The following is a 10,301-nucleotide window of genomic DNA, read 5'->3' on the forward strand; positions in this document are numbered from 1 at the left end:
CACACAGTACAGTGGTGCCAGTCAAACGCTACATTATCAGATACAGTGGGGAGAACAAGTATTTGATACACTGCCGATTTTGCAGGTTTTCCTACTTACAAAGCATGTAGAGGTCTGTAATTTTTATCATAGGCACACTTCAACTGTGAGAGACGGAATTTAAAACAAAAATCCAGAAAATCACATTGTATGATTTTTAAGTAATTAATTTGCATTTTATTGCATGACATAAGTATTTGATACATCAGAAAAGCAGAACTTAATATTTGGTACAGAAACCTTTGTTTGCAATTACAGAGATCATACGTTTCCTATAGGTCTTGACCAGGTTTGCACACACTGCAGCAGGGATTTTGGCCCACTCCTCCATACAGAACTTCTCCAGATCCTTCAGGTTTCGGGGCTGTCGCTGGGCAATACGGACTTTCAGCTCCCTCCAAAGATTTTCTATTGGGTTCAGGTCTGGAGACTGGCTAGGCCACTCCAGGACCTTGAGATGCTTCTTACAGAGCCACTCCTTAGTTGCCCTGGCTGTGTGTTTCGTGTCGTTGTCATGCTGGAAGACCCAACCACGACCCATCTTCAATGCTCTTACTGAGGGAAGGTGGTTGTTGGCCAAGATCTCGCGATACATGGCCCCATCCATCCTCCCCTCAATACGGTGCAGTCGTCCTGTCCCCTTTGCAGAAAAGCATCCCCAAATAATTATGTTTCCACCTCCATGCTTCACGGTTGGGATGGTGTTCTTGGGGTTGTACTCATCCTTTTTCTTCCTCCAAACACGGCGAGTGGAGTTTAGACCAAAAAGCTCTATTTTTTTCTCATCAGACCACATGACCTTCTCCCATTCCTCCTCTGGATCATCCAGATGGTCATTGGCAAACTTCAGACGGGCCTGGACATGCGCTGGCTTGAGCAGGGGGACCTTGCGTGCGCTGCAGGATTTTAATCCATGACGGCGTAGTGTGTTACTAATGGTTTTCTTTGAGACTGTGGTCCCAGCTCTCTTCAGGTCATTTACCAGGTCCTGCCGTGTAGTTCTGGGCTGATCCCTCACGTTCCTCATGATCATTGATGCCCCACGAGGTGAGATCTTGCATGGAGCCCCAGACCGAGGATGATTGACCGTCATCTTGAACTTCCATTTTCTAATAATTGCGCCAACAGTTGTTGCCTTCTCACCAAGCTGCTTGCCTATTGTCCTGTAGGCCATCCCAGCCTTGTGCAGGTCTACAATTTTATCCCTGATGTCCTTACACAGCTCTCTGGTCTTGGCCATTGTGGAGAGGTTGGATTCTGTTTGATTGAGTGTGTGGACAGGTGTCTTTTATACAGGTAACGAGTTCAAACAGGTGCAGTTAATACAGGTAATGAGTGGAGAACAGGAGGGCTTCTTAAAGAAAAAATTAACAGGTCTGTGAGAGCCGGAATTCTTACTGGTTGGTAGGTGATCAAATACTTATGTCATGCAATAAAATGCAAATTAATTACTTAAAAATCATACAATGTGATTTTCTGGATTTTTGTTTTAGATTCCATCTCTCACAATTGAAGTGTACCTATGATAAAAAGTACAGACCTCTACATGCTTTGTAAGTAGGAATACCTGCAAAATCGGCAGTGTATCAAATACTTGTTCTCCCCACTGTAGCCTCCGCCACGATGAAAGAGCCATGTGGACACAGCTTGAGCCTATTTTATGAAGGGGCAAACTCCCTCTATAACTACTCTTCACTTCATGGGTGACGTCCTGTCACTCAGTACAGGAACAAAATAAACTTTTACCTACTCAGCACACTTCCATTTCTTTGGTGATTCAAAGAAGTAACATGGAACTTCTCAGAGAAGGTGCACGGTAAAAGTGCTCCTGATGGAATCGGTGGAGCAGTCAAACGTGGTGCTGATGACATGGTGAAAATGGGAGCAGATATCCAGACCCCAAAAGATCTGTACAGCAAACTACAGGAGAACACAAGCTCAAGCATAAAGTACTTTTGGATATTTGAAGATGACGTGTGTAGATTGCCTCACAAACCCCTGGGAAGATGTCACAGAGAGCTGTCCTGCTTCTGCAGCCGCGGAGAGAGACATTGTGACTGCAACGGTCCAAATGAGGTGGACTTCAATCAAGAAGGATCTGAGGAGCCTGCCACCACAAGCTCAAAATCAACACTGCAGACTGCACACAAAAAAAAAACACTGGATTTGGTTGGGAAGTTTGTTATTGTGATGTATGATGACCAACCATTCGTCGGCCAAGTCCTTGACCTGGTGTGGAATGAAATTGAGGTGAGCTGCATGAGACAAACTTAAATAACTAATTTATGTGGCCAGAAACAAGCGATGTGATCTTTTACTATATATCTGATGTGAAAGCAGTCATCAGAGCCATCCACCAATCGCAGCTCAAAACTATGCAGCCCGGACTGGGAACAATTCAAAGAGATGTGGTAACTCAAAGGCTCCACCTAAACAGGGGAGAGTTCACCACAGATTGGGTATTTTGTGAAAAGAAAATCTAAAGTTTTTTTTTTTTTTTTTAAATCAACATTACAAATGATAAACAGGGTTAGTATAATTATTTCATAGCATCCTCAGTCTTGTCAGTTGGATAAGACACCAACCAGGATTTTGTTAATTCGATTTTTAAATCCAAGTTCATCACGTTTTGCTGACAATGTTATTCAATCAAAATGTTATACTTTTCAATGTTTCAAAATTAATTGATCTTGACTTCATGTCTTATATGAATAAGTACATATTTGTTGCTGAGACAGTCTTTTAGGATCATCCAATGTAGAATCTCACAGTATGTCACTTGGTATAATGATGCCACAGTCAGACGGTGTAATGCAGGTTTTTCACGTAATATTACATCATTTAGTTTTGTCAAGCTGAGTATACAATAACAATCTTTACCCCTTTACAAAAAAGCATTTTGAGCGTGAAATTTTGGGTGCTAAATCAACAAATGAGGTCATGTTAGTAGAAAAGCCAAAATGTATGATGCCATTTTGATTTTCAAAGCAGTACATGTTTGTTGAGATCAAACTATTACTATTACAGCTGAATGCTAATACTGGTAAATAATCAAATAATTTGAAAATCCATTATCGTTACACGGAATTCAATTATTCATGGGATAAATAATATGATTCAAAATTAAAATGTATGGATTTAATTCTCGGTGACTAAAACTTGTTCCCACTCTTCTGGGAAGGCTTTCCACTAGATGTTGGAACATTGCTGCTGGGACTTGCTTCCATTCAGCCACAAGAGGATTAGTGAGGTCGGGCACTGATGTTGGAGTGATAAGGCCTGGCTCGCAGTCTGCGTTCCAATTCATCCCAAAGGTGTTCGATGGGGTTGAGGTCAGGGCTCTGTGCAGGCCAGTCTTCCACACTGATCACGACAAACCATTTCTCTATGGACCTCACTTTGTGCACGGGGGCATTGTCATGCTCAAAGTTGGAAGCATAGAATCGTCTAGAATGTCATTGTATGCTGTAGCGTTAAGATTTCCCTTCACTAGAACTAAGGAGCCTGAACCATAAAAAACAGCTCCAGACCATTATTCCTCCTCCACCAAACTTTACAGTTTGCACTATGCAATGGGGCAGGTAGCGTTCTCCTGGCATCCGCCAAACCCAGATTCGTCCGTCGGACTGCCAGATGGTGAAGCGTGATTCATCACTCCAGAGAACGCGTTTCCACTGCTCCAGAGTCCAATGGCGGTGAGCTTTACACCTCTCCAGCCGATGGTTGGCATTGCGCATGGTGATCATTGGCTTGTGTGCGGCTGAGCCGTTGTTGCTCATAGATGTTTCCACTTCATAATAACAGCATTTACAGTTGACTGAGGCAGCTCTAGCAGGGCAGAAATTTGACGAACTGAGTTGTTGGAAAGGAAGCATCCTATGACGGTGCCACGTTGAAAGTCACTGAGCTCTTCAGTAAGCCCATTCTACTGCCAATGTTTGTCTACGGAGATTGCATGGCTGTGTGCTCGATTTTATACACCTGTCAGCAACGGGTATGGCTGAAATAGCCGAATCCAGTCATTTGAAGGGGTGTCCACAGACTTTTGTATATATAGTGTATATATACAACACTCTAATGAAGGTAGAAATAACTTTAATTAGCATTTTTAACACATTTGAGTTTTTTCCCATTTTGACATCCTTATTCGTCATTGACCAATAAATATGTTTTATCAAATGTATTATTTCAGCTGGAGTTGAAAGCTTCCAAAGTTTTGAATAGAAAAGGCATTCAAGACGGTCGAAAGCCTTTTCGGCATCAACAGCCATTATTGATAAATCTATATCTTGTTTTTTTGCATATTGTATTAAACTGAAACATGTCTATTTTTAATAAACTTTGTTTGATTGATGTGTATCAAGTCTGGTAAGACTTTTGCCATAAGCTTTGTTGTTATTTTTATTGTGCACAATTTATTAAACTTATGGGTCTATAATCAGCAGGGGACTGTCCAGATTTTCCTGGTTTTAATATAACTGAAATAACTGTTTGATACATGGACCTAGGAAGTACTGAATTGAGTGGCGTGTGTTGTCATTTTGTGTAAATAGGGGGCTACTTTGTCCCAAAATGTTCAATAGAATTCTATGGGAAAGCCGTCCATTCCTGGTGCTTTTCTCCGTTCAAATGTTTTAACACTATCTAATATTTCTTCTTGGGTGATCTTTGTTTTTAGTGATTATTTTTAGTCTATTGATAATTGTTTCAGAGGTGTTGAGTCTAAGAAGGCTATAGGATCCGTCAAACTGTTGTTTAATTATGATTTATATACATTTTCATAGAAGCTTTTAAAATTGTCATTAATCGCGTTGTTGTTTCTAATTACCACTTTTGTATCTTTCCCCTTTAAAATTGAAAATGGTTTAGCATGTATTAGTTTTGTGAGAGCTGCGATATTTACCATGTTTATTTTCCATTAAAGGTGCAATATGCAGAAATCACTCCGCCATTTCCTGGTTGCTAAAATCCGAATAGTTCGCCTAATTTAAGTTTATGTAACAAGCAGTCATTGTGTAGAGAATCATTGTAACATCTAAACCGCTGTGAAATGTATTTTCCGTAACCAAAAATATTGTATATTCAGGTGTTTGAAGCTGGTGTACAAAACCAAAGCTAAAAGACGCAAAAGCTTGGTTTCCAAAAAAAAAAAATGTTGGGTCACCCAAAAAGTTACATATTGTAGCTTTAAGTAATATGCTTTATTTGAGTTTAACCTGTTGTCTCTCTTCAAAAGTCAAAGTTTGTATTCCTGCTTAAGTTCGGAAATTTTATTTTCTTCTTTACCTTTTTGTAGTCCCTATTTCTGTTGAGCAATGATATTTTGGGTTTTCTTATTGGGGAACGTAACAAAATGGAGGCTCGTCCAGGATATTGTTTCCCATGAGCATGGTAGTTGCTCTAATCAACTACTCTGAGGCTCTACTGTGCCCAGATATGTGAGTGTTTAAATGACACTTTGTGGTGGAGTTTGTTACTGACAACCACTCAGAGGGGTTATGAGCATGGTGAAAACATTTAGAAAGTTGCATAAACACACATGCTAATAAAAAAAGCCATGGACTTTAAATTGGAAGCATTTGTGGAAAACCATACTTGGCAAATTGGATCATCATTGCAAAGCATTTTGACGTCAGTGTATCCTCTGCCCAGAAAAAGCAGTAGTCAAGGAGTTGCTCGATGCTGCTTTGGTGGAGGAGGAAATCCTCCCAGCGAGAGAGGCTGATGAAAAGGTTGCTCCCTTAGATGTGCAACTGAGGGAGTTAGAACTAAAGTACTGCGAGACACTGGGGCAGCCCAGTCCTTCATTTTAGAGGGTGTTTTGCCTTTGTCTGACAATTCTGCAACTTGTTTCTGGTTCTGTTGTCGTAGGAGTGAGGCCTAGCCTACTGGTGAAAAGGGTCTCATTCATTTTGGGCAACAATTTGGCTGGCGGGAATGTTGTGTCAAATCCTGTCATTTGTAGGGAACCCGGAGTGGAGGAAGCTGATGGGTTATCGGAAAAGTACCCTAGAGTGTTCCCAGCAAATGCCTTTACACGTGCTATGTCTAAGAAGATAGCCGAAAGTCAGTCTAGTATTGAGGAGGATGTCAGCGATTCCACCATGTTCGATCTGTCTGAGACCTTTGTGTGGTCCTAATTTCGGTAAACCTCCTGAGTTGACCTCTCCTTTGAAAACCCCAAAGGTGAGCAAGTTTGTATGACCTCTGACAGAAGAGAGGGTCCCTACAAATGACACCGATGTCTAGTAAGCAGCTTATTGCTGAACAGAGTAAAGATGTTTCCCTTTCCCCTCTTTTTATTAATGAGATACGTCCAGAGGAGGAGTTTGATGAAGTTTGTGTGGGTTACTTTGACAGAGATGATGTTCTGATGAGGAAATGGCATTCTTGCACCACTTCTGGGTAGGACGATTGGCCCAGTGTATCTCAAATTGTCATTCCAGTTACCCTTTGACAAGAGATACTGAGGTTGGCTGATGATGGTAGTATGGCGGGTCAACAAGACGCATGACCATATCTTGGGTAACTTCTTCTGGACTGGTCTGAAACAGGATGTTGTGGCTTACTATTATGTTTGCCAGAGGACAGGTAAACTGAACCAAGCTGTACCAGTTGCACCTTTGCAGCCTATTCCTGCTTTTGACTAACCTTTCAGCAGTGGACTGTGTTGTTTGCAGCGTAGGAGGAATTCTCGTGTTCAGGAATCTCTCGGTTTCAGTCCGAATGAGCTCGTGTTTGGACATCGTGTCAGAGGTCATTTGAGCTTGCTGGGAGAGAGGTTGTTGCAGGACAAAACCTCAAACACGAAAATAAATATGTTGGAGCATCTTAGCACTTTTTGATACAGATTGCACTGCGCCTGTGAGTTTGCCAGTGAGAATCTGGTTCCGCAAACAAAAATGAAAGTTTGGTACGATCAAAAGGCCCGAAGCCACGCTTTCGATGCGGGTGACCAAGTTCTGGTTTTGTTGCCCGTTCTGGGATCACCGTTGCAAGATTGGCAGGTCCCCCTTACACCATTGAGAAAAAAGTTGCTAATCTGGGTTACCTCATCACCACACCAGAGCGCAGGAAGAACATGTGTCATGTCAACATGCTGAAACCATGCTTCTCCCGCTGCAATCGGGCGGAGAAGTCTGTGGGAACCAGCAGTGATCCTCTACCTGTTACCACTGCCGTCACTATTAACTATAGCCTTCTTTGAGAGCTCAAGGAAAGCCCAATAAGCCCTGTGCCCATGGGGCAGTTGAGTAACTCAGACATTCTGGAAAACCTTGATTTATTTTTGGCACACTTGTCTTCGGAGGAAAAAGGCGACATTGTTGCACTGCTTTTTAGAATATCAGGGTTTAATCTCACATGTGCCAACTCAGATAAATGTACTAGAGCATTACATTGACGTTGGGCACTCTGCTAATCAAACAACATGCCTATCGAGTGATTCCTGAAAAGAGAGAAAAACTCTGCAGTGAAGTGGAGTTCATGCTTGAGCACGGCATTGCACAACATGGCAACAGTCTGTGGAGTTCACCCTGTATATTAGTAATTAAGGCAGATGGGTCTCTGTGGTTTTGTTCAGTTTTTTCTGCAAACTCAGTGGCATTACTAAGTCTGACTCGTACCCTTTGCCCCGGGTCGATGATTGTGTGGACCGTGTTGGCACTGCCAAGTAGGTTAGCTAGTTCGACCTGTTGAAGGGATATTGGCAGGTCCCTCTAACTGAGTGTGCCAAATACCTGTCTGCTTTTGTCACTCTTAATGGTTAATTTTCCTACCTTCATCTTCCATTCGGTTTGAGAAATGCCGGAGCCACGTTTCAAAGGCTCATGCAGATAGTGCTACGTGGTCTGGAAAATGCAGAGGTGTATTTGGACGATGTGGTTGTATTTAGTGTCACCTGGCCAGATCACCTTCAGAACATTAGGAGTCTGTTCGAACAATTTTGCCTCTGCCAACTTGACAGTGAACCTGTCAGAGTGAAATCGCCCAAGCATCAGTGTAGTATCTTGTGAAGGTTGTTGGGCAAGGGAAGGTCCGACTGCTCTTGGCAAAAGTGGAGGCTGTCAATAACCTTCCGGTGCCAGCTTCTCGCCAGGAAGTGCACCGATTCTTGGGAATGGCTGGCTACTACCGGGCATTTTGCAAAAACGTTGCCCAGCATGTTGCTCCAATTACAGATTTGACCAATCCGAAAGTCATTTTCTGTTGGAGCCCAGACTGTCAGTAGACTTTTGAGAAGACAAAGACTCTTTTGGTCTCTGCACCGGTGCTAGCTGCTCCGGATTTCCATTGTCTATTTACTTTGTACACCAATGCCAGCGATGTAGAAGCAGGTGCGGTGCTCCTACAGAAAGAGGACAACAATATCGAGCACCTTGGGGGTACTTTTCAAAGAGAATGATGAGAAACACTACTTGACTATCGAGAAGGAGACGCTCGCTTTGGCACTGGCTCTTCCGCACATCGAGGTTTATGTATTGGTCTCTACCCCCTTTTGGTCTATACCGATCATAACCCTCTCATTTTCCTGCGAAAGACGAGCTCCACGAATCGCCAACTCCTTCACTGAAGTCTCATATTGTAGGAGTTTCCCCTTGAAATCAGACATGTCCGTGGTAAAGATAACTTGGTTGCTGATTGTCTTTCAAGGGTGGGCAGTCAATACGTTTTGTGTTTAGCCAGTGTGTAGCTCTGGCACGCATTTTGTTTTGGCTGCACGTTTTGCCGTATTGGAGACGAGTTTTGTTTCGGTTGGGCTCGTCGTAAGGGGATGAGAGTTATAGAAAGGTACAAAGATCAGAATGTACCTGTTAAAAAAAATGGCAGCTATATAAAAATAAATAAGGGAAAAAACGTTTTTAAAAGATGCAAAATATTATAGAAAAAGTGTATATTTATAAAAGGAAATCTAAAAAGTGTCTGTTTTGTCTTGTATGAGAGCCCGCCAGTTATCACCATATTTTTATTGGAGAAAACGATACATTTAAGTAGCGACGCATTTAAGCTGATCATTTTATGAAATGGAAGTTGTTTTCTATAGTTTTTGTAGTTTTTGATTTCAAGGTTGGTTCAGTTTGGGTGTGGCTTCTCTGATTGGAAACATCCTCGTTGGTCAGGATGTGTTGCACCTGTCGCCTCGTTAGTCAGTCGTTAGTTTCACCTGTGCTGGTTTGCTCCACTTGCTTTTAGCTCCGTACTATAAGTGTGTGTGTGGTTTTATTTTGGTTTGCCTTTTCTGGGGCAAATTTAGTGGGCACTTATGGTGGGTTTCTTTTAGGACCCAGATTATTGTTGCTAGTCAACTTTCAGTGAACACCCCCATGAGTGTCTTTGAGAACCCCTCCTAAAACCCCACCTGTTTCGTTCTGGTTGCCGTGGCTTATTTGTTAGTTCCCTATTTCTGTTTATTCATGCATTTCTATGGTATTTGTTGTGAAACTGCAAAGTACCAAACGTTTAATTTGAAGTATATTTAACTAGTTACTTTCCACTCAAGCATAGCTTTGCTGTAGTTTAACTTATTTCAGTGAGGAATAACTTAAGGTTTAGCTTACCAAATTTTCACTGAAGCTTGCCCAACATTGTATACCCAATGCCAGTACACACAAATACAACAAATACATCAAGTGTCAACCCATTTTAGTTACTAAGATTGAATAAATCAATCAATAAAAAAAACTCACCTGCCCCTTGAATCTTCACAATGATGGCGAAGAAATATGAAATAAGTAAATGCATTGTGATTTATGTTTGGTTGGGTCAAACTGAATCAGTTATTTTCTAAATGATGCTACAAGCAGAGCACCTGGTAAATAAATGTTGGGTGGCAAGGTCCTCTAGAAAAGACAACCCCTCCCACTAGGTTGTATCCATACCTGTTAATAAGATTTATTTACATAGGGCTGTTCCCTTGATATCTATAAATTTATAGGCATTCGTTAATAAATGTCACATACCCCAGTCAAGAGCGGTTTATGGACAGTGATATGAGTCAAAACTATTAAATATGAGTGAGATCTCCCTGTAGGCTATTTCCTCAGCACTACTCTGATCAGAGAGTTGGCATATCATTTCATGATTTGAGATTTAATGTACTCTCACATGATGAGTAAACAGTAACTGTTTCAACTGTGATGAATACTACTAGCAATGATATTTCAACAATTTAGTAAAGGATTGATTCATCATCAGGCTAAGCTACTCTTTAGAAGTAGCATGTCATATGTAGCCTATGGGCCAAAAAAGTAATAATTAACCTT

At 41.6% G+C, this 10,301-nt stretch overlaps 1 protein-coding gene across 1 annotated transcript in view; it reads right to left on the minus strand.

Moving 5' to 3' along the window:
• Positions 1-9,780, minus strand: part of LOC311105409 (carbonic anhydrase 4-like) — a gene marked incomplete at both ends in the record, with an annotated part of 40,496 nt that extends 30,716 nt beyond the window's left edge. The window contains one exon of the mRNA XM_084147560.1: positions 9,726-9,780. Within this exon, the coding sequence (XP_084003686.1) occupies positions 9,726-9,780 (55 nt within the window). The remainder of the gene's footprint in view (positions 1-9,725) is intronic.
• Positions 9,781-10,301: the final 521 nt, after the last annotated feature.

This window comes from Coregonus lavaretus (assembly GCF_964263955.1).
Source record: "Coregonus lavaretus genome assembly, chromosome: 30".
In the NCBI taxonomy this organism is placed as follows: Eukaryota; Metazoa; Chordata; class Actinopteri; order Salmoniformes; family Salmonidae; genus Coregonus; species Coregonus lavaretus.